The following is a 24,415-nucleotide window of genomic DNA, read 5'->3' as shown; positions in this document are numbered from 1 at the left end:
GAATCCACAACCTACAATTTAACGCCAGAGCCCTATTCTCATATGTCTCAGATCTAACCAAAACTTCCCCCGCACCCATACCTAACAAGGATGCCAAAACAAAATGTGAAGACTTAGCACAATTTTTTCACGACAAAATATCTAAACTCGTGACGTTTTTCAAAAGCCCCCATTCACTCTAAAGCCCTTCAAAAAAACCCACATGCCACTCTAAATGCGTTTGAGACCACTGCCTCCACCGAAATTGAATTACTTTTAAAGAAAATGAAACCCTCATCACACCCATCAGACACAATCCCACCAAATCCCTCCTGTCCATACCTAACATAATATCCCAACCTCTAGCCAACATCATCAACCTTTCAATCTCTCTTGGAACTGTTCCAACCCCACTAAAACAAGCCATAGTCAAACCTATCCTAAAGAAACCAAATCTTGACCCCCTCAGAACTTGCTAACTATCGCCCTATCTCTAACTTACCCTTCCTATCTAAAATTCTCGATAAAGTAGTCAATCTCCAACTAACTGACTATCTAGAAAAACATAATATTCTCTTCCCATCACAATTTGGCTTCCATAAGTACTTCAGTACAGAAACCCTCCTGATTGCCCTTATAGATTTTCTCCTCAAAGGTCTGGACAAAGGCCATTCATACATCCTGGCATTACTAGATATATCATCTGCCTTTGACCCCATTAACCACAACATCCTACTCGACAGACTCACTGAAATCGGCATTTCAGGAATCCTGCTACGCTGGTTCGAATCCTACCTTAACAGACAATACAAAGTTAGAATAGATAACAGTGAATCTAAAGCAATCGACCTATCTCAAAGCGTCCCACATTATCCTCTACTCTCTTCAACATCTACCTACTGCCACTCTGCCATCTCCTCTTTGAAATTGGTCTCCCGCACTTCTTATATGCGGACGACGTACAAATCCTCATCTCTATTACCGACTCCTTACCAAAATCCCTTAAAACTTGGGAAACCTCTCTCATTGCAATCAAAAATCTACTCACCAGCCTCAACCTTGCACTCAATACAGCCAAAACATAAATCATGATCATTTCACCCCAACACAACACCTTCACCCTCTCCCTTCCACAATCTCTACTTCACAACACGTACGAGACCTCTTAATCTAAAAGAATTTATCAACTCCATAATGAAAGAATGCGACTTCAAACTTCACACTCTACAAAAACTTAGACCCCTCCTACACTACAATGACTTCCGCACAGTACTCCAGGCCATTATTTTCTCGAAAATCGATTACTACAACACCCTCCTTCTAGGCCTTCCCAAAAATGCCATCTCACCCCTCCAAATGCTGCAGAATGCCGCTGCCTGTATTCTCACTAACACATAAGAACATAAGAACATAAGAAATTGCCATGCTGGGTCAGACCAAGGGTCCATCAAGCCCAGCATCCTGTTTCCAACAGAGGCAAAACCAGGCCACAAGAACCTGGCAATTACCCAAACACCTAGAAGATCCCATGCTACTGATGCAATTAATAGCAGTGACTATTCCCTAAGTAAACTTGATTAATAGCAGTTAATGGACTTCTCTTCCAAGAACTTATCCAAACCTTTTTTGAACCCAGCTACACTAACTGCACTAACCACATCCTCTGGCAACAAATTCCAGAGATTTATTGTGCGTTGAGTGAAAAAGAATTTTCTCCGATTAGTCTTAAATGTGCTACTTGCTAACTTCATGGAATGCCCCCTAGTCCTTCTATTATTCAAAAGTGTAAATAACCGAGTCACATCTACTCGTTCAAGACCTCTCATGATCTTAAAGACCTCTATGATATCCCCCCTCAGCCGTCTCTTCTCCAAGCTGAACAGCCCTAACCTCTTCAGCCTTTCCTCATAGGGGAGCTGTTTCCATCCCCTTTATCATTTTGGTTGCCCTTCTCTGTACCTTCTCCATTGCAACTATATCTTTTTTGAGATACGGCGACCAGAATTGTACACAGTATTCAAGGTGTGGTCTCACCATGGAGCGATATAGAGGCATTATGACATTTTCCGTTTTATTAACCATTCCCTTCCTAATAATTCCTAACATTTTATTTGCTTTTTTGACTGCTGCAGCACACTGAGCTGACAATTTCAATGTATTATCTACTATGACGCCTAGATCTCTTTCTTGGGTGGTAGCTCCTAATATGGAACCTAACATCGTGTAACTACAGCTAGGGTTATTTTTCCCTATATGCAACACCTTGCACTTGTCCACATTAAATTTCATCTGCCATTTGGATGCCCAATCTTCCAGTCTTGCAAGGTCCTCCTGTAATGTATCACAGTCTGCTTGTGATTTAACTACTCTGAATAACACCCACAAAAACTACTCTGAATAACACCCACAAAAACGAACATATCACCCCAATTCTCAAAGAACTACACTGGCTCCCAATCTCATCCTGAATCCGCTATAAGACCCTCACCATAATACACAAAACCTTACACAATCAAAATATGCACTGGCTTAATGACTCACTACATTTCCACACCCCCAATAGATCCACCAGATCCCACTATTTGGCAACCCTACACACTCCCTCTCCTAAACTTACACTTCATACCTCCACGAAAGAAAGTGCCCTATCCATTTCAGGGCCTGCAATCTGGAATACTATGCCCACTGACCTGCACCTAGAGCGCTGCTCAAAAAAACAAACAAAAACTGAAAACCTGGCTATTCAAACAGGCTTATACATGATACATGCTCATTTACTTGCCACCCCTGCAACAATACCACCCCACTTCCACCTTGTCTTTACTTCTATGCACCTTCTACTTAACACCTTGCAAATAGCTGACTTTTCATATTATCTTACGTTATACATAAACTTATATTACTTTATTACTTATAGTCCATTTCACTTTATTTATTCAATTGCCTTAATGCTATTAATATGTTTGAAATCAGTTCACTGTAAAGCCTATATGCTGCTTTTATGTTCCCTGTAAACTGATGTGATATACCCAACGAATGTCAGTCTAAAAGAAACTTTAAATAAATAAATAAAACAGGACAAAGGTCAATAGCAAGATACCGTATGTGGGCCTGCTACCAGATAATTTAGATATCAAAAGCTTGTTTATTTATTAGAAACTTTCCCATGAGAGAGTTACAGGGTCAGTCTCGACTGTGAGACTTTGTTTTCCATTCTCATGAATGACAAATTCCGCCCCCCCAAGACTAAAGTCTTATGCTTATAATCTGGTGGGAAAGATGTTTGACTACACTCTGGTGCATGGACAAAATAGTTTGTGTCATCTTTTCTATGGACAAAGCAGCTTGGAATGTGGCTGTTCCCACATATTAAGGGGCATCCTGTAAAAGGCACTGCCATCGACTTATTAGGTTCAGCCAGGTACTTTAATAGTATGAGTAAAGGCACTCTGGACTCTCCTGATACTTCCAAATCAAATGAGACTGCTTTTGCCATCCTCTGATCAAAACTGGGAAAGGAAATGTCTACTAGCAGTTGAATTTCCTGTCGGTCACTAGGATGGCTCTGAAGGGAGGTCAGCAAAATAATCCTTTCAGAATGACTCTTATATGAGTCAGGCTCAATGTCTACAGATTCTCAGTCTTTGATGCCTCTAGCAATTTAAAACAATAACAAACCAGCTCAGGTACAGCAGGGGACGCTGACAGTTTTAATTTAAATCCTTATTGGGACTGAGGTAGACATTATGAAGAATGTATTTGCTTACTCCAAGAAGGCTGACAGCACTCTCCACAAGGTCAACACCAGTGCAAATGACTGCCTATCTATTGATATCAAGTGGAGACAGATTGCTTGTTGCACCCATGTGTGCTGAAGCATCAACATGTTTGAAAAGCAACTATATATGTCTCTGAGATCACTATCCATTTCCGCATAAATCATCGCTAAAGATTATGGTTTACCTGGTAAGAGATAGCACATTGTTTAAAATCATGCAGAGGAACTGCTTAAAGCCTGGTGGATGATTCCTGGGAGACTGGCACAGCTTGGCCTCAGACTGGAAGGCCGGTGAATAAGGAGGAGAGCCTCAAATTGGAAAGCTGGGGAGGAAAAGGGAAATATCTCCAGACATAATCACTTTGAAGTTTGTATAATTTCAAGCATGTCCAAACCCATGGAGCTGTGTGTTGATGAGTGGTGATGCATTAAAGACTCTGCTAAAGGCTCTTGATTAACTGATTTGACTCATGAGTTGAGTCTTTCAAGTCCTTATGGTGACTCGAGGGATTTGGCCCATCTCCTGGGACTATTTTCACAAGGTCTGACCACGAGCACAACCTTAGTCAGCTCCTGGGCCCCTTATATGTATGTTATTATATATGTATATTTTATTTTCTGCTTTTTGGCCCTTCAAAGTGGATTGCATTCAAGTACTGCAGGTATTTCCCTGTCCCCAGAGGACTCACAATATACTTGTACCTGAAGCAATGGAGGGTGAAGTGACTTGCCCAAGGTCACAAGAAGTGGCAATGGGATTTGAACTCTGGTTCGAAGCCCACTGATCTAACCACTAGGCTACTCCTCTACTCCTGAGGCTTTGAGACCAGTTTTAGGTCGAATGTACTTATGCTGAACAGACAGGTGTGGAGCCTCTTCTGCTAGGCTGGAACCACTCTAGGAGACATTTTTGCACAAAACTAAAAAATTTTGTGACTTGTACTCAATAGTCTGACAAACTGCTTTTTGTATGTTTTATGATCTATTTCCATTTGTTCTAATTTATTTGATTGTATATTGTGTTTCATAAGCATGTTTTGAATGTGAATCTATTACATATGTATTCAAAACATTTTCAGTTTAAGACAATTGATGTTGACAGACAAAATATACATTTTTCAAAATAAATTAAATAAAAATAAAGATCCTTACAAGAAAGATGTACTGAGCAGAAAAATATTTCCCAATCGAATCTCTGACATCAAACATGGGTTTCATGGAGAAGAACCACTGTCTCAGCAATGGAAGAAAGAAATAAGCTTCAAACAAAATCCCTAATAGGAAGCTACTGAGAAAAAAAATAGAGGGGCAGTTTAGCTAAAAGCATCATCTGACCCAAAAACGTTCTTTGGCAAGAACTGGTTTACAAATCTGAGGAACATTTTCTTGCAACAGAAAAAAACTGAGCAGCTGCAGGTCCAGCAGCAGATGAGAAACTATTTATTTATTTATTTTTTCAATATATTTTTATTGGAGGACACATAACAATGTCAGCAGAACAATGAACAATATAAACCATCAGTAATATCTCCCCAGTGAGAGCTTTTCCAAATTCACCACGTCCCCCCCCATTGCCCCCCCAGTAGAGATTCAACTCGCAATTATACATTCCAACTTCTTAGCGCATAATCAGTCGCTTAATGTCACCACAACACAGTCTACTATTGTAAAGAAGCAATATGACTTAAAAGAGGTCCATGTATTCTCCATTCTGGAACAGTACTGGAAAAGCAATTTCTTTGTCCACTAACGCTCCCCATTTATTTTGGGCGGTATAACCATGCCCCTCAGTGTCACGTGATTGTCAATGGTGCAGCCTTTTGAACAGTTGGGGATAGAGTCTCGTAATAACTGGCCCAGATTTCCTTAAATACTCGTTGTTTCCTGGGTGTAAAACCCTTGTACAGTGAGCCATATTCCATTTGATATAATTCAGTCAATTTAGATGACCATAATTCCCACGATGGTGCATCAGGCTCTAACCATTTCAATAATAGGCACTTCTTGGCAATTAGGCAAGCCTTCGCTATGAATCCAGAGTTCTCTATATTAAGACTGTGGTCTCCCACGTCATTATTAAGAATGCAAAAAGAGCATGACCTCTGGACTTCGGTGTTGAACAAGCCTGAGAGAAATCTCTTAATTGAGTCCCAAAAAGATTGGCTATGCGGGCATGACCATAAGCAATGGATAAGGGTGGCTGAAGGATCCTTGCACCGAATGCATGCCGCCGAGTTAACAATGCCCATCTGAAAAGCTCTGGCAGGAGAGTAAACAATCCGATGAAAAATCCTCTGTTGCATTTCTCGGAGGCCCACATTATTTGTTGTGAGGTTAATAGACACATATGAGTTTTTAAGCATATGGTGCTCTAGATCTTCGTGACAATCATTAGACCATGCTGAGAGCAGAGTGTCGTAAATATTATATGGTTGGATCACATTAACAAAAGCATACATACAAGATAAAGAACCTTTACGATTTTGAAAACATGTAATCAATGCAGAGTAATTGACATTTTCCAATCTCTCTTCAACCCCAGCTAAAAGTTTAGCCACAACAGCTCTTAGGTAGCCGTAGAGAAGAAAGTGATGAGAACAAAATCCCAGCATAGTCTGACATTGAACAAACAAGTAGATCTGTCCTGTATTGGGGTCTAAAAGAGCACCCAGAGGCCAATTGGATGCTATCCCAAAGTTATGGTGTTTGGGAAGCACACTCAGACTCCACAGAGGTTCCCCACAGAGGTAATTGCGGGGAGACATGTGGTGATAAGTCCAGTCTACTACGAAGAATTCTCCATACTTTTCTAATCGTTTTGACCAAGCTAAAGTGGACCGGTAATTGCTGGAAAGTTGGGATTGAAGCATGCAGCACGATTACCGGGTCCATTGGAGAACACAGTGCTTTAATTAATTCAAAATCTGTGTATTCAGACGTACCACAAATCCAGTCCCCCAAAAATCTCATATTGGCCGCTATAGCGTATAGAGAGAAGTTCGAGAGACCATAGCCCCCTGCAGACTTGGGGGCCATAAGAGTAGAGTAGGCCAAGCGTGGCTTTTTATCCCTCCATAAGAACCGCCGTATTTCTGTTTGCAAAAGCCGGCGATCTCTCACTCGAAGGAAAAATGGTAACATTAAAAGTTTGTAGATCAATTGAGGCGCCACTACCATTTTGAGTACCGCAATACGTCCCTGGAGAGACAGCAGTAGAGCTTTCCATCCTTTCAACTTATCATTTTTTGGATCGTAGGAGGGATGTTAAGTACATACCATTTTTGAGGGTCTGAGTGAATAGTAATTCCCAAGTATTTGATGGTAGAAGAGGCCCACTTCACGGGAAAGTCCTGCCAGCTACACTGCAAAGAGCCCAAGAGGTCCAACGCTTCTGTTTTATCTAAATTCAATTTAAACCCAGACAACAGTTGATATTTGTAAAAAATGTCTAAAGCCGCCGGGAGCGCATTCCTAGCCTGGGACAGTAATAGTAAAATGTCGTCAGCAAATAATAACGTGAGATAAGACTGCTTGCCCACCGGTATACCAGTTATTGACGGGGTAGCCTTTAACTTATGAATTAGGGGTTCTACTGTGAGGATGAACAGAAGAGGGGAGAGAGGGCACCCTTGACGAGTCCCCCTTTGTAGGTTGAACTCGTCAGAGAGCTCCCCATTCACCAAAATCCGCGCCGTGGGGTTGGAGTAGAGAACATTAATATACTCATAAATTCTTCCAGTAAAGCCCATTTTGGTGAGGACTTGTTTTAAAAAGGGCCAGGCCACCCTGTCAAACGCTTTTTCCGCGTCACATGTTACCAGCAATGGGTCAGGAATGTTGGATCTAGCATTGACCTCTAGCGCGGCCAATACTTTGTGGATATTCACGGTAGATCGCCTCCCTGTTACGAACCCAACCTGATCAGGGGAGACCAAACGGGGCATTAAGGCCTTCAGTCGATTGGCCAAAATTTTGGCGTAGATTTTAATGTCCAGATTTAATAAAGAGATCGGTCTATAAGAGGAAGGTTGTAGAGGGTTTCTGCCGGCTTTTGGCAGAACTACTATAGTGGCAGAGCGCAAGGTGGGGGGCATCTTTTGCTGGTCTGCCATGGCTTCATAAACCAGGGGTAGTATTTGGCCAATCTCATCCTTCAATGCTTTATAAAATATAGAATTCATACCATCAGGACCGGGCGCTTTATGATTTGGAAGTTCTCCTATAGCTTCAAGAACTTCATCGACCTCTATGCCACGTTGTAACCGCTGGAGTTGGGAGTCTGTCAGACAAGGCAGCGAAAGATCATTCAAAAAAGCACTTATATCGCCCTCATTGACAGGTTCCGCTGAATATAGTTTCCGATAATACTCTGAGAATATTTCCGCTATATCTTTAGAGACAGATTTATCACCCTGAGGGGTACTAAGATTTGCAATAAATTTGGAGGTTTCCTGTGCTTTCACTAGTCTTGCCAAAAGCTTCCCTGCTTTATTTCCATATTGAAAAAAGGTATATTGTCTATGTCTAAGGGTGTGCGCCGCCCTAGTGTGCAGCAAATCATTAAGAGCAGTTTGAGTCTCCCTAAACTCTGTTACCACCCGGGCATCCTCTGGTGAGTGGAGTTTACGTTTAAGGGCTCTCAATCTTTTTTCCATAGCGATAATTTCCCCATCTAGTTTTTTCTTTTTGTAACTTACATAACTAATGATATCGCCACGTAGGACACTTTTCGCGGCTTCCCATAAGAGAATCGGGTGATCTATATGTTGACCATTGGATGCCATATACTCCTCCCATTTGCGTTTTAGAAACAGAGGAAAAGCAGGGTCACTAGCAAGCAACACTGGGAGTCGCCATTGGCCTGAAGGAACACCTCCTCCCATAGAGAGGGTGCCTGTTACAGGGCAGTGATCAGATATTATTAAAGCCTCAATTGCAGATTTAGTGAATTTTGAAAAAAGTGTCTCGGAAATGAATAAATAGTCTATGCGTGACTTTACTGGGTGGGCTTTAGCAATATGCGTGTAATCACGCATACCTGGATTCAGGACCCGCCAAAGGTCTACCCGTGAGAGATGTTTACACAAGAAGCCCGGTCCTTTCCGGTCACTAGCTTTGTGACCTCCTCTCATCGGGAACTTATCCAGCTCAGGGTCCATAACAAAATTGAAGTCCCCCCCTAGAATTATAGGACAATCCCCCATTTTGCTTAGGTGAGAAAGGAGAGTAGTGTAAAAAGTATGATCGTACGCATTAGGAGCGTAGATGGAGGCTAGAAGTAGAGGCATGCCCATTAAACTCCCTTTAACCAGCACATAGCGGCCCTGAGGGTCCGCCACCGTCTCAATCAATGTGAAGGAAAGAGATTGGTGAATCATTATGGCTACCCCCCGACTTTTTGAGGTTCCTGTAGCATAATAAATCTGAGATACCCATTTCTTTTTTAGCTTAAGAACTTCAGTAGGAAGCATATGCATTTCCTGTAAAAAGATAATTTTGGAGCCCAATTTGGATAAGCGAGCAAAAACTTTTTCCCGTTTGATGGAGTACCCAATCCCACTACATTCCATGTTATTATGTTGAAAGCCATATTATTTGTCGTAGCAATTTAATCACCACTAGAGATTTCAGACGTTCGTGTGGAGAGATAAGAATGTATTGCCAACGATGTCCCCACAACCACCAATTGAGTAAACCATGTATTTAATCCAGCATAACAGAGAATCTCTACTGGTATCCCCGTCCCTCCCTCCCACCCAAGTAACCTGCAGGTGAAAAGACCTCCGCTCCTGTGCGGGTACATCTTACACCTACAATCATCCCCCCCCCATTGCGAAAGGAAAAAGAATCCCAGCTGGGATAGAGAGCACGTGGGTAGAACTCATGTGCTCGGCTGGCCCCCCCCCCCCGCAAATTTGCAAATCACCCCAAACGATAAACTGGTCTAAACAGTACCCAATGCATTAACAAGAAAAAAACATGTCATCTGGCCCACATTATACAGACAAGATCAAGTAGCAGATGAAATCTGTACTCATATAAACAACACACTAGATGCTTGTGCCCAAAAGAGATGAAAAAAAGAAGAAGAAAAAAAAAAAAAACACAAGGACAAGACCTGCTATGTCTTGCAGGCACAAACTCCTATGCGGATGGTGTGTTTACCCAGGACCCAGTCACGTTGTCTCAGCTTGTGTCGGGCCTGAAAGGCCTCGCACATATGTTCGAGCTTCCCCCGCCGCTTCAAAGATTTTCACTTGCCCTTGATGGGAAATCCGGAGTCGGGCAGGGAACATCAGAGCAAAACGAATTTGTTTGTTAGCGAGCTCTGAGCACACTTCATTAAAGGCTTTCCGCTGTATCGATACTCGTGGGGAGAAATCCTGAAATATGATGATGGATTGTAGCACCAGATGGAAGTCTCGGAAGTGAAGGAGAGGTTTCAGTTTTTTAAGAACTTGCAATTTGAAAAAGCAGTCTTTTGTTCTATTTAGTACAAATTTTTTTAGGTTTAGTTGGTTGTCAAGCAGAACCCCTAAATTTATTTATTTATTTATTTTGGTTTTATATAACCGGAAGTTCCTGTATACAATACATATCACTCCGGTTCACATTTAACGAAATAACTATCGCCGGGGAGGCGGTTTACATGGAACATATCGAAATATGAACGGATAATATATAATAAAGTACAATCTATTGGGAAAAACAACTAAGATCAACTTAGAACACAACTTGGAAACATATAAATGAAGTAATATAAACATTAGATTATTGCTGTAAGGCAAGGATGGTTGTTGTTCTTCTTGCTTTTAGCTCTCTGGGAAAGCTTGACGGAAGAGCCAAGTCTTGAGTTTCACTTTAAAAGTAGTATGGCACGGCTCAATGCGGAGGTCCGGTGGTAGGGAGTTCCAGAGAGACGGGCCCGCTGTAGATAGAGCACGTTTCCTCAGGGTAGATTTTGCAGGTTGGGTGATCATTCTGTTCTGGTATGCCCTTCTGGTTGGTTTTTTAGAGGAGTGTAGTTGAAGCTGGAAGGTTAAGTTGAGTGGAGAGATGTTATGTAGGGCCTTATGAATCACCATGCAGGTTTTGAACTGAATCCTATATTTGATGGGCAGCCAATGGAGATGCTGGAGGATCGGGGTGATATGGTCCCTTTTTTTGGCGTTTGTAAGTATCCTTGCAGTGGCATTCAGTACCATCTGGAGTGGTTTGGTGGTGTATGCGGGAAGGCCCTGCAGGAGTGAATTGCAGTAATCTAGTTTAGGGAGAATGATGGCTTGGAGTACTGTGCGGAAATCCCTATAGAGTAGAAGAGGCTTTAGTTTCTTTAGCACTTGTAATTTAAAGAAGCATTCTTTTGTAGTGTTATTTATGAATTTATTGAGGCTGAGTCTGTTGTCTAGTAGTACTCCCAGATCTCTGACTTGAGGTGCGGTGGCATATCCTGAGGTGTCTGGAGAGTTGCTGGATGTTGGCGGGGCAGGTTGATCCGGTGCTATTATGAGTATTTCCGTTTTGTTGGTGTTTAGAACCAGGTTGAGGCTGGTTAGAAGATCGTTGACGGATGAGAGGCATTTTTTCCAGTAGTCCATGGTTTTGTGTATGGTCTCCGTGATAGGGATGAGAATTTGTATATCATCCGCGTATAAGAAATGGGTGAGCTTGAGGTTAGTAAGTAGATGACAGAGTGGGAGAAGGTAAATGTTGAAGAGGGTGGGGGAGAGTGATGATCCTTGTGGTACCCCCATCTTGGCTTGGATGGGGTGAGATTCCTTGTTGTTTATCTTAACTTTGTATGTTCTGTTCTCTAGGAAGGACTTAAACCAATTGAAAGCTGTTCCTGTGATGCCGATGTCTGTAAGACGTTGTAGTAGGCTAGAGTGGTTCACGGTGTCGAACGCTGAGGAAAGATCCAGAAGCGCGAGGAGACAAGGTTGGCCTTTTTCGAGATTGAAGATAATGGTGTCCGTTAGTGTGGATAATAAGGATTCGGTGCTCTTTTTCTTCCGGAATCCATATTGGTTAGTGGTGAGGATATTGTTGTCGTCAAGGAATTCAGAAAGTTGTCTGTTGACAATTTTCTCCATGATTTTAGCTAGCATGGGAGGTTAGCTATAGGTCTGTAGTTAGCCGGGTCTGTGGTGGGAAGGTTGGGGTTTTTTGAGGAGAGGTTTGAGCAATGCTAACTTGAGTTGGTCCGGAACTTGGCCTTGGGCGAGGGAGCAGTTAATGATATCTGCAACTGGCTTGGCAATGATGTCAGGGATTGAACTCAGCAGGTTTGATGGTATATGGTCTAAGGGGTGAGAGGACGGTTTTATCTTCCTAAGGATGTTCGCTATTTCTAGGGTGGACGTGGGTTCAAGAGTTTCGAGCGCTGCTGTGTATGTGTTGGTTTGACGAGCGGTTGCTGTAGCTGATTGCGGGCTGTGGTTGCTTGCGTGGCTTGTGTGCGGCGTAGGCCCTTTGAGCGGGGCTATGAGTGCGGTGATTTTGTTGTCGAAAAAGTCGGCAAGTTCACTGGCTTTTTTAAGAGCTTGTTCATCTTTAACAGATGGTTCACTGGCTTTTTTAAGTTCACTGGCTTTTTTAACTTCACTTCTTTTTTAAGTTTACTTCTTTTTTAAGTTCACTGGCTTAAGTTCACTGGCTTAAGTTCACTGGCTTAAGTTCACTGGCTTAAGTTCACTGGCTTTTTTAAGAGCTTGTTCATCTTTAACAGATGGTGAGTGATTGATAGATGTTTTGGCAAATTGGGAGAAGCTTGGAGAGTTGAGAAGAACGTTGTTTTCATCCAGCGATATGATGAGAATCTCCGTTTTATTGGTATTGAGGACGAGGTTTAGGCTGGCGAGAAGGAGGTTGATTGCTTGAAGACAACTATTCCAGTAAGACTAAGTTTTTTGAAGAGAGTCTGTGATCGGGAGAAGAATCTGGACGTCGTCTGCGTAGAGGTAGAGAGTTAGTTTCAGGTTTGTGAGTAACTGGCAGAGTGGGAGAAGATAGATGTTGAAGAGGGTGGGTGAAAGGGATGATCCCTGGGGGACTCCCAGGTTGGATCTGATTGGGTGTGATTCTTTATTGTTGATCTTGACCTTGAAGAATTTGTTGTTGAGGAACGATTTGAACCAGCTGTGCACAAGACCCTTGATGCCTATGTCTGCCAGACACTCTAGTAAAATTGTGTGGTTCACAGTGACAAAAGCCACAGATAGATCTAGGAGCGCTAGCAGATAAGGTTGTTTTTTTCTAGGTTAAGGAGAATGGTGTCCGAAAGGGAAGTTAGGAGGGATTCTTTGTTTAGAGTTTTGCAGAGCTACCACCGAGGAAAAAGATCTAGGCATCATAGTGGATAATACTTTAAAATCATTGCTCAGTGTGCTGCAGCAGTCAAAAAAGCAAACAGAATGTTAGGAATTATTAGGAAGGGAATGGTTAATAAAATGGAAAATGTCATAATGCCTCTATATCGCTCCATGGTGAGACCACACCTTGAATACCGTGTACAATTCTGGTCGCCGCATCTCAAAAAAAGATATAGTTGTGATGGAGAAGGTACAGAGAAGGGCAACCAAAATGATAAAGGGGATGGAACAGCTCCCCTATGAGGAAAGGCTGAAGAGATTAGGGCTGTTCAGCTTGGAGAAGAGAGGGCTGAAGGGGGATATGATAGAGTTCTTTAAGATCATGAAGGTCTTGAACGAGTAGAGGTGAATCGGTTATTTACACTTTCGATTAATAGAAGGGACTAGGGGGCATTCCATGAAGTTAGCAAGTAGCACATTTAAGACTAATCTGAGAAAATTCTTTTTCACTCAATGCACAATAAAGCTCTGGAATTTTTGCCAGAGTATATAGTTAGTGCAGTTAGTATAGCTGGGTTCAAAAAGGTTTGGATAAGTTCTTGGAGGAGAAGTCCATTAACAGCTATTAATCAAGTTTACTTAGGGAATAGCCACTGCTATTAATTGCATCAGTAGCATGGGATCTTCTCAGTGTTGGGGTAATTGCCAGGTTCTTGTGGCCTGGTTTGGCCTCTGTTGGAAACAGGATGCTGGGCCTGATGGACCCTTGGTCTGACCCAGCATGGCAATTTATGTTCTTATGAATTCTTTTCTTATGTCTGCACTGAGATTTAGGGGAGTCCCTGCACTGAGCTTGAGAGGACTCTGACCTCTGTTTAGGTATTGGTGCCTCAGGTAGTTCTTCCCTCTTTTGGATGGTGATTTGAGGATAAATAATCTTTATGTTTAAATGCACTGTACCTCAAAGGCCTTAGGAAGCATGCAACCACAAGTAGCACAGTTTTGGATTGTCATACAATGGTTCAAGACAGCATTCATAAAGTCTGGAATAGACATCTTAAAACATTTAGGGCACCTCTTAAAGCCTGATTTCTTTTTTTAATCAGTCATGGCAAAAAAGGAGGAAGCCATACCAAACTCAAGTTTTTAAAAATAAATTAAAAAAGTAGCTTAAAAAGCTTTTTTTTGTTGAGATTCTGATAAAAAAACCAAAAAGAAACAAAACAGAGAAAAGAAAAAGATTTTACATGATACAGTGTTCTGAACAATAAGCAGCTGATAAGAGCAAGATTCATGCTCTTTCATTTTGGTGTTAGTGAAAAGGACTGAGAAGACTTGATTCCTGGAAACTGTTCGGAAACACTTGTGCATGCTCAGAAAGACCTTCTCAGTTTTTGTTTTTTTAGCTCAGAGAGGTTGTTCCATTTCAGTTCTGTTATCACCACCCATGTGGCTGATTACGTCCTGCTTGGCCAGGAAGAAATCAGTGAATGTACATACATAAAATGCTGAGCGTCTGTAAAAATGAAGATGTAAAACAATACTGTTTCCCAAATACCAGTACTATTTGAAATCAAAATCCTGGCAGAGTTTTATTCAGTATTTTATATTACCTTATTTTATAATTTATTTTCATTTTGGAAAGAGAAAAAAGGAGAAAAGCAGTAATGAGAAAAACAAAAGGAAGAAATAAATGACGTGTGTGAAATACATAACTTCAAAAATAAACATAGGATGGATGCAAGGAAATGAACTGCATACTTACATCAGTCATCCAAATCTGCTAATCCCTTTTCTATCAATGGCAAATGAACCAGGTATCTTTCATCTTCATATAAAAATATTGTGGGCTCTGGTGAACGAGTCTAAAAAACATTACTAGAAATTAATCACTTCCTTTTTAAACATACAAGTCAAAGAATTTTTGAAAGCTGACAACTAATCCAACTTGATTCTGAGTGCTACTTAGGAAATATCAAATTTGAAAATTTGCTGTTATGTTCTTTGAAATTTTTATTTTTGAGATAATGACAAAGCAAGCAAAAGATAGCATACAGTAAACAAGGCCAGGATTCAGCACGGGTATAGAGGGAATGCAACTAGAGCAATTTCCTGGGGTCCCAGTAGAAAGCAAGTATGCTTACCTGTAACAGGTGTCCTCACATATGGGTGACATCACAGGATGGAGCCCTGTACAGAAAGCATTTCTGTCAAAGTTTCTACAAAGCTTTGACGGACACTGGCACACTGAGTGCACTGAGCATGCTCAGCCTGCAATTATCCCTGTGAGCCACAGGTGTCTCCCTCAGTCTCATCTTATAGCTAAAAGCGCAAGCGAAACTAAAATAAAAGTAAAAACGTATACAGACCCAACTCTGCGGGGTGGCGGGTGGGTTTCGTGAGGACTAACATCCTGTTGTCCTGTGAGAACACCTGTTACAGGTAAGCAACACTTGCTTTCTCAAAGGACAAGCAGGATGGTAGTCCTCACATATGGGTGAGTACCGAGCTGAGGATGCACCAGAGTGCACCAAATGTACCCAAGACGCGTGAAAGGCGCAATGACAGGGGTGGAATTTGGAACGGAGGGAATCCTGAAACCCTTATCGGGTTGGTGGAAGGATGTTGGGTAGTTAAATCGAAAAGAATAAGAGTAGACGGACTGGCCAAACATGGAGCATGCCGGCTAGTCGTATGTAAGCAATAATGAGCTGCGAAGGTATGGAGAGAACTCCAGGTTGCAGCCTGATAAATATGAACAAGCAGCAGTGGCCGAGGGGAAGCTATTAAGGCTGGGACGGATGCAACAGAATGTGGTTACACACAGTGTTGTAGTGAAATGCCCACTTGTTGGTAGGAAAAGAGATACAGACTGTCAATTAGGAGGAATAGGTCTGTTTGCCCACTGGAACTCGCAGTTTGACTCTTGCCACAGAAGGAAAGAGGTAGGTGGAATTCCTATGGAATGTAGTGCGATCTAGATAGAAGGCAAGTGCACTATCACTGTCCAAGAAGTGGAAAAAACCCTCTCGCTTTGGTGAGAGAGGTGTTGGGATAAATGGGCAGAGTATATTCTGAGTAAGGTGAGATGCAACGTCTACCTTAAAGAAAGATATGAAGTTGAAAACGTAAAACCATTCGGTCATGGAGGAACGCAGGGTCGGATGAGTATGTAACAAGGTGTGTAACTCACTGACCCTGTTGGCAGAAATGACATTTATGAGAGAAAGAATTTCCCATGTCAAACCGTGAAATTAGAGGAATGGAAAGGCTGGAACGGAGAACGTATGAGACTTATAAGGATAAGTTTAGGTTCCATTCCGTGACTAGTGAAAATAGAGGCGGCTTGATCAGTGGATAATCCATGGTAAGCTGACTCAGAAGGGGTTTACCGTTAATCGGGTATCCCACTCCCAAACGATATACCAATTAGAACAGAGGTGTACCTGTGTGGAGGATGTCTGGGGAGCAGAATCCGAGGGAGCAAGAGAAAAGAGTGGTGTAGAAAAAGAAAAAGAGTAATACCCTTTTGTATGCGTCATGTGGTAAATCATGCCATTTTGATTGGTAGGATTTATGTGTGGAAAGTTTTGTGACGCTACCAGTACCCTGACAACATCAGTGAGTCTACGATTTGAGACTGACTTGTGAGAAGACCAATTGGTTACTGGTGTGATAGATTGAGAAGTATGGGAAGCATACTGGTCTCGGCCAGGACATGGGCTGAGGAACAGTAAACCCCGTCCCGGTTCAACATTAGAAGAGTGCTGGCTATGAGAGGCAGCAGAAGAGACACATTTAAGAGGCCCTTGATGGAAGAAAGGTGTCTATGGGAACGCATTGGAAACATGTGTAGGGAGTAGAATCTGTGCACCGTATGGTTCAATTCAGACGCAGAGGGCAAGTTCGGTTGACCTCAGCGTTAGAAGATGTTTCCCGCAACACATGTAGTCCGAGACCATTCGAGAGGATGGAAACCTTGCATGGTTTCCATGCAACTCTACCCTTGGCAAGGGCCAAGGGTAGAGCTGCGCAGCTTCCTTGCAGAGCAGCTAAGAGGTTGTGCGTGCTTGTGTGTTGGAAAGCACATTGCCCCTATGCTGTCTGTCTGTATGCACAAAGATTTGTTGCAGAGGCCGTATTGGAAGGCATAAGGGTATAACTCATGGCTACAAGCTCCAGGAAGTACATGTGAAACTGTGCCTGGAGTGGAATAGACACATATTGGGTTGAGAAGCTTTTAGGTCAAACTTTATAACCCTGAGTAAATGCAAGCATGAGCAGAATCAGACTAGGTTTTGGTTCTAGATCTGCAATATGGATGAGGGACGAAAGCGGTTGAACAGCTTAGGCCTACTGATAATGGAAATTCACTGAATCTAACCCATAGCAGTTTTGGATCTATGAGGAAAGTGCATAGTGAAAAAACCCCATGGCCCGACAATGAAGAATTGAGGGACTGAGGTTATGGAAAATACGTGCAGGGACATGTAAGAATTTATTAGAATGTCTGCACATATGCTGGACAGGAAGGTCACTATGACTGTGGTGTCCAGAAATGTATAAGGGATTTATGGCAGTGACAGTAATCCCATGTAGTAAATGTATAGTGAGTAATGAAGAAGTTAGAGCTCCTTGCGTGGAGTAACTGTGGTTATGCAGCTGTCCATGCAAGGAAAAGCGTGAATGATGTTGCACTCCGTAGAGAAACAGCAGTCGCCGATAGTGATTCAATGAAATACCCCAGTTGCCGAAGTTGGTGCAACCTGCAGAGCTTGGGATTGTAATATTGTTGACTCACCATGAAGCACAGAGACAGATTAGAGGTAATGTACTAAGTGCGATATGGAAGCATGGTGACTAGAGATACCATTTTACCTGTGCCTTCTGAAGAAAGTTGGTATTTCTGAGGTCCAAGATGGGCGGAGACTAACTACTTTCTGTTGAAAGAAAGAATAGTGTAATTAAAACTCCCCAACCCCCCTCCCCCGCGCTTTGTAGCTTCTGGGGGAGTGTACCGGGAACCTTGGTACAAAGTGGGGTGGCCGCTCTGATATCCGACGAGTTGGGAGACCAGGTGGTGTCCAGCTGGAGGGGCTGATGTAATCTGGATATCATGTAAGCTCCCACGGGAGTGTGAGCGGGAAAGTCTTACCCGCATTTCTGTGTGCTGTACAAGGAGACATCGAGACCTGTCGTCAGGCTTCGAGGTGTACTTGCACTTGAGGTAGTAGTTGGTGGATCTCGTGTTTAGCAGATCAGCGAATGCATCTGGAACTTTGATTCTGAATTAGGAACCAGAAGCCAGAATATTAATCATTACAGAGCCCCATTGCTGAAAATGGGAGGATGTCCTGATGCAATCCCAAAGAAATGATAGAGAGGTTCTCTTGGTATTGTGGCTGACATAGCGATAAGTGACACTAATATGGTTCTTGGAAGGTACATGACCTAGAACTTTTCGAACCATGTGGCCCGAATTAGAGAACATATCTCAATGGGAATGCCGCAGAAGCGGGTACTTACCATCCGACGTGGATCACCGAAGGACGAGCCGGTGAAGATTGCTGGCTCCGTGGATTTCAGGAGTCAGAGGGAGTAGACGCCCGTCTCAACTGATGCCTGGTATGGTGGCGCAGGTATAGAGGAGACAGGCTGAGCGTGGCTGGCGCTACCACCGTAATTAGTGGAGGGCCACAATCCCGCACCGATGTTGGTGGGGCACGCCTTGGGAACAGGGGAGCCAATTAACAGCTCGTGAACCCGGCCCTCGTCGCAGCGGCTCGACGTCTCGTGACGCCAGTGCAGAATTCTTCGGAACTCGTTCCGGTGTTTCTGGAGCACCAAGGACTGCCAATACTGTGTGGAAAAGTGTCGATGGCAGTGGTGATATTGCTCAGCCCGAGCATTCTCCAGCATAGAGAAGGATTTTGCTGGACGCATGGATTTTCCCAAGTCTCCTCAGCCTAGGGATAAGCGATATGCAGATTGCTGGGCTTGCTATTACTCTTCTCTCACCTTGGATTTCCAGACTCAATTGCTTACAGCAGGATATATTGAAACTTGGTATACCAACTCTCCCGGGGCGAGTAACTCCTGAGTAGCCTTGCTACTAAACTCTCTTGTTCAGGGTTTTTTCTTTCCCTAAATGTTTTTAGGGCTCTTGGGTGGGGGTTGGGGGGGGGGGGTGCGATTGTGGTTGGAAGGTGAGGTGGTTGTTTGAATGCGGTGTATGTGGTGTGTTTGGAATCGACCAGGGCATAGATGCCATCGATGGAATCGACCTGGGTATCGATGCCATCAATGTCATCGACCCAGCATCAATGCCATGGACAATGGTATCGATGGAAATGACCCTGGCATCGATGGAAGTGCCCTGGGCGATGATGGCATTGACCCGGGCATGGATGGTACCGACGACACAAAAGTGTGGGTCAACGGCATCCATCTGGGTGATGATGGCACTGATGAAACCCAAGGAAAAATCTGTGCCATGGATGAAAAACATGGATGGCACTGATAGAAACGATGTAGGGACCGATGGCATCAGTGTACCGCGGGAGGACTACCATCCTGCTTGTCCTGTGAGAACAGATGGAGGCACATTTGTTTACAAAGCAGGATAAGGGGTGGGCAGGCACGTCCTATAGCAAGACTTTAGAATCAGCATAAGTTCTGTGACCCAGTGTGCTCTAGCAGGCCCTGTGGCAGCCGTGCCTCTTCCACAAGTTTCCTTAACACCACAAAGCCCATAAGGGAGTATGGCTGCATTGCTGAAGGGGAAGGGAAGAGTGAAGACTTTTTGGTGTGCCCTGGGGCATAAAAATATTACTTGGGGTCTGCCCCATCTTTTCCCTTGTCCCTCTACCTTACAATTGCTGGGAAGGGGGGAGACAACCTAGGCTGGATGGAGAGGACCCAGGAAGGGATGACAAAAGAGATCTAGCATGGTAGGATAGAGAGGGAAAGGCAGAGGAAGGAGAGGACCTATTTTACTTTTTGCTTTACACAGGCAACATTTCAGAAAATGCTACTGTCTGACAGTTACCTAAGATTCCCCCTCTCATTTCTTGAACTATTTTTGCAATATACAGACTTTGTTCCAAGCTATGTCATTTATCTGTAAGTGGACTACATCAATATTGCCTCATTTTCTTTCTACTGTAGCAATAAGAAAGCACTGATATGATAACCCTTACTTTGCTATGCTCCTATTGACTGTAGGGATGGGTGTTCATGGTTGGGAAAGAAAACAGGAAAAGTTATTGTAGCTTACTTCTGGAAATTGCTTTGTGTATTATTCATTTTAATTTGACAATAAAAACTGCATAAATAAGAATGCACTTTGTATACCAACTAGCCAAAGATCCCAGTAAGCATTTGGTCTAGTCCTCTTCCAACTCAGAGGTGCACATGCAAAAAAAACCCCAAAACAACCCCCCAACCAATAAACCCCCCCCCCCCAAACAAAAATGCAGCTTTCGCTATTTTTTAAACTATTTCCATTCATATACATCCACGAATGGAAGGCTTCTACCTGCATCAGAAAAAGACCAGCCAAGACCTTTCTGCATTGCAGAAATTTGGCGAAGAGGATACATCCTGATAATATCCCTGTTACAGGGGGGGGAACTCAAATATGCCTTGAAAATCCCCAGAAACAGGGAGCATAATCTTCTCAGTCATCTCTAATATCAAGTATATTATAACATTGACAACATAATTGCTTACATATAATATATTGTTCTCTGATAGCAGGTCAATACACAAAGACTTACACCTATATGTGTCTACTCGATGATGTTTTGAGAATATTCTAAGAAACTTCTGAGCATGTACATAAGGTTAATCTGCTGCTCTTATTGCATAGCTTAACTGGCTCAACAAGAATAGAAAGAATCCTCAAATAGGGAGGTGGATGGATTATATAGACTGATATTCTGCTGCTATCAGAGAATGATAATTACAGGTAAGCAATTATACATTCTCTGATAAAAAGCAGGAAAAAAAGATTTATACAAATGGGACCACTAAAAGGCGGTCTTCAAAGAAAAGCAAGTTTGCTTACCGTAAACGGTGTTTCCGTAGATAGCAGGATGAATTAGCCATGCTGTCATGGGAACTGTCCATCAGGGCCCAGGAGGTGGAACTTCTAAGTAGAATACAGAGCTTTGCTCTGTGTGGCTGTGCGTGCCTTCCCGCGCAGAAAAACAGTCTCTCCTCGGTCTGTGATTTAGTAGCATAGACACGTAAGTGAAAAAATGACTATCCAGGGAGGTGGGTCAGCATGGCTAATTCATCCTGTTATCTACGAAAACACCATTTACGGTAAGCAAACTTGCTTCTTCCTGTTGACAGCAGGGCTGAATTAGCCATGCTGTCATGGGAGTCCTAAGCTCCCAATCACACACACAGGTATTTAGGAAAGTATTATGCATGATTTAAGTTTGTGGATAGTCAAGTACAGGTTTAGGTGGACATAGTTTGTAGAATAACTCGTCCGAGTTTAGCATCATCAGCTGTTTGTTGATATATTTATTTATTTCAAATTCTTATATACCGACATTCCTGTATGAAATACAGATCACACCGGTTTACAGTACAACAGAACAGTCGCGAGTGAGCGATACATTAAACAATAAGTTAAACATTAAGTAACATTGAACATGAGAACTTTCAAAGGAAACAATTGGGAGAGCCATTTAAAACATTAGAGCATTAAACATGGGGGTATTAAGTCTTGGTTCATTGAAACTTTAGAGACCTTCGCTAACTTCAGCGATGGGTTAAAGGAATGACAACAATAAAATTAGATGAGAAAAATGAGGGGAAAAAAAAAACCAGGGGGTCGGGGAAAAAGATGTATTAATAAGAGCAGGATGAAGAGGGGAAGGCATGGGCATGAGATAGGGGGTGCGAAGCTCGGGTAGAAGCTTGAGCCCTGGTTGTGTCCTTTGAACGGTGACACAATGGTGTCAGCGTTCAAAATAGACAGTAATGAGATGTGAACGTATGTACAGATGACCAGGTGGCTGCTTTGCAAATATCTATGGCCGCCACCTGTCGCAGATGAGCCAGGGAGGCCGATACTGCCCTCACTTGATGCGCATTGGGTTGCAAAGACAAGGATAAGTTTTGTTTCATGTAACAGAATTGACTGCACTGTGTTATCCAATTAGGTATGGTCCATTTTGCTACCGGTAGACGGGAGCATTCGGGTTGAAAGAGACAAATAGTTGAGAGGCTCTGGACTCTGAATGCATTTGTCGTTTATAATACGCTAGTGCTCTTTTGTAGTCCAAGGTGTGCAGTAATCTTTCTCTATCATTTTGGTGAGGTTTGGGAAAAAATGTGGGTAATTCAATTGATTTGTTCAAGTGGAACTGGCTGACTACTTTCGGAAGGAAAGAAGGATGTATGCAAAGTACCACCTCGTGATGACAAAATTGCATATATGGGCTGTAGTGCACCAGAGCCTGTAGTTCACTGACCTTGCATGCAGATGTTACGACAATGAGAAACACTACTTTCCATGTAAGTTATTTAATGTGAGCCGCTTCCATTGGTTCAAAGGGAGGTATTATTAATTGCTCCAGTAAGACATTCAGATTTCATGGTATCGGTGGTTTGGAAATTGGAGGTAGAAGGTGAGTCAGGCCCTTCAGGAAACGGGAGACACAGGGCTGGACAGAGATGGGTTGTCCTCTAAATGGCTGGTGGTAGGCCGCTATTGCACTGAGATGTACACTGATTGAAAAGGTTGCCAGTCCCAAAGTGTATAACGAGTGAAGATAGTCTAACAGTACTTCTAGTGCACAGTCTAATGGAGGTATACTCTTTGCAGAGGACCAGGATGAATATCTCTTTCATTTGAAGCAATAATTCCTTCGTGTGGATGGTTTTCTTGAGGCGAGAAGTATAGTTTGTGCGGAGACTGATATTCCCTGTTCCGTCAAGAGGAGCCACTCAATCTCCATGCTGTCAAATGTAGCGATTTGTGCATGGGATGGAGCAGTGTTCCTTGTTCTTGCGTCAACAGATCCCTGCAATCTGGTAGTGCTATTGGTTGTGCTATTGACAGGTGTAGAAGGTGGGCATACCACGGTTGGCGTGGCCACGCTGGCGCTATCAGAATTAACTGTGCTGCGTCGCTTATGCACTTTTGTAATGTTCTGGTAATGAGAGGTATCAGAGGAAATGCATACATCAGAGTTTCTGTCCACGGAAGGAGGAACGCATCTTGGGACACTCATTGGTTGCTGGTCCATACATCAAAGTCTACTTCTAAGACAAATCATCCTCTTACAGAAGATACCTTGGATCCCTCTGGGTCCCATTTCCAATCTCACTATAGTCCTTGGGAGGATGTGGACACTGATACTGAAGATCTAGTATCTGAACCTTCTCCACCAGAAGAAAGGAGGAAGTCCCCTCCTGAGGACCTGTCCTTTGCAAACTTTATAAAGGAAATGGCAGATACCATTCCTTTTGAGTTACTCACTGAAGAAGATACAAGACACAAGACACTTGAAGTCCTATAGTTTGTTGATGCACCAAAGGAAGTAATGGCAACACCCTTTCATGAAGTCCTTCTGGAACTTCAGTATCGCTTATGGGAGCATCCTTGCTCTGTACCAGCTGTCAATAGAAGAACAGACTCGACATACCTGGTTCAGCATACCCCAGGTTTTCAAAAGCCACAATTGCCACACCAATCAGTGGTTGTTGAATCGGCTCAGAAAAAGGCAAGGAAGCAAAAACCACATTCCTTTGCTCCTCCAGGAAAGGAACAGAAATTCTTGGATGGATTGGAAAGAAAAGTATTTCAGTGATCCATGCTTGTGTCTAGGATTGCAGCATATCAGCTTTATATGACGCAATATCAATGAAACTTGTGGAAGCAAGTCCAAGATATTGCTGATAATCTTCCTCAACAACAACAGCTGACACTTAACTCTTATTGCCAAAAGCCTAGAGTCCAGCAAACATGAAGTACGGGCCGCTTATGACTCATTCGAAACATCTGCCCGTCTGTCAGCCGCGGGAATCTGTGCACGGAGGTGGGCTTGGCTTAAGACCTCGGATCTCAGGTTAGAATTCTGAGAGACTGGCAGATCTCCCATGTACTGGAGACAATCTGTTAAGTGGTTGCACCATTAGAAGCAGCTTAACTGTGCTGCCCAATAATACAGAGGTCCAGTACCAAATTTGATCAGAACAAATTTAAGTTTATTATTGCATATAAAAGTAATCAGGATACCTCTGGAAGACCCAGAGTGAGAGCTCCATCTTTTTCAAAGCTCTCCCTGCATGTCTTAGCATTTGTTAGTAAGTGCTGGCTTTTATA

General features: G+C 42.9%; 1 protein-coding gene across 1 annotated transcript in view; it reads right to left on the bottom strand.

The window, feature by feature from the left end:
• RNF17 (ring finger protein 17) overlaps nt 1-24,415 on the bottom strand; it is a 1,084,608-nt gene that overhangs the window by 12,871 nt on the left and 1,047,322 nt on the right. Inside the window, exon 36 of the mRNA XM_029603155.1 lies at nt 14,834-14,933. Within this exon, the coding sequence (XP_029459015.1) occupies nt 14,835-14,933 (99 nt within the window). The 3' untranslated portion in view covers nt 14,834. The remainder of the gene's footprint in view (nt 1-14,833; nt 14,934-24,415) is intronic.

Source organism: Rhinatrema bivittatum, chromosome 5 (genome assembly GCF_901001135.1).
Source record: "Rhinatrema bivittatum chromosome 5, aRhiBiv1.1, whole genome shotgun sequence".
NCBI classification, from domain to species: Eukaryota; Metazoa; Chordata; class Amphibia; order Gymnophiona; family Rhinatrematidae; genus Rhinatrema; species Rhinatrema bivittatum.
This window is presented reverse-complemented; position numbering and strand designations above follow the sequence as displayed.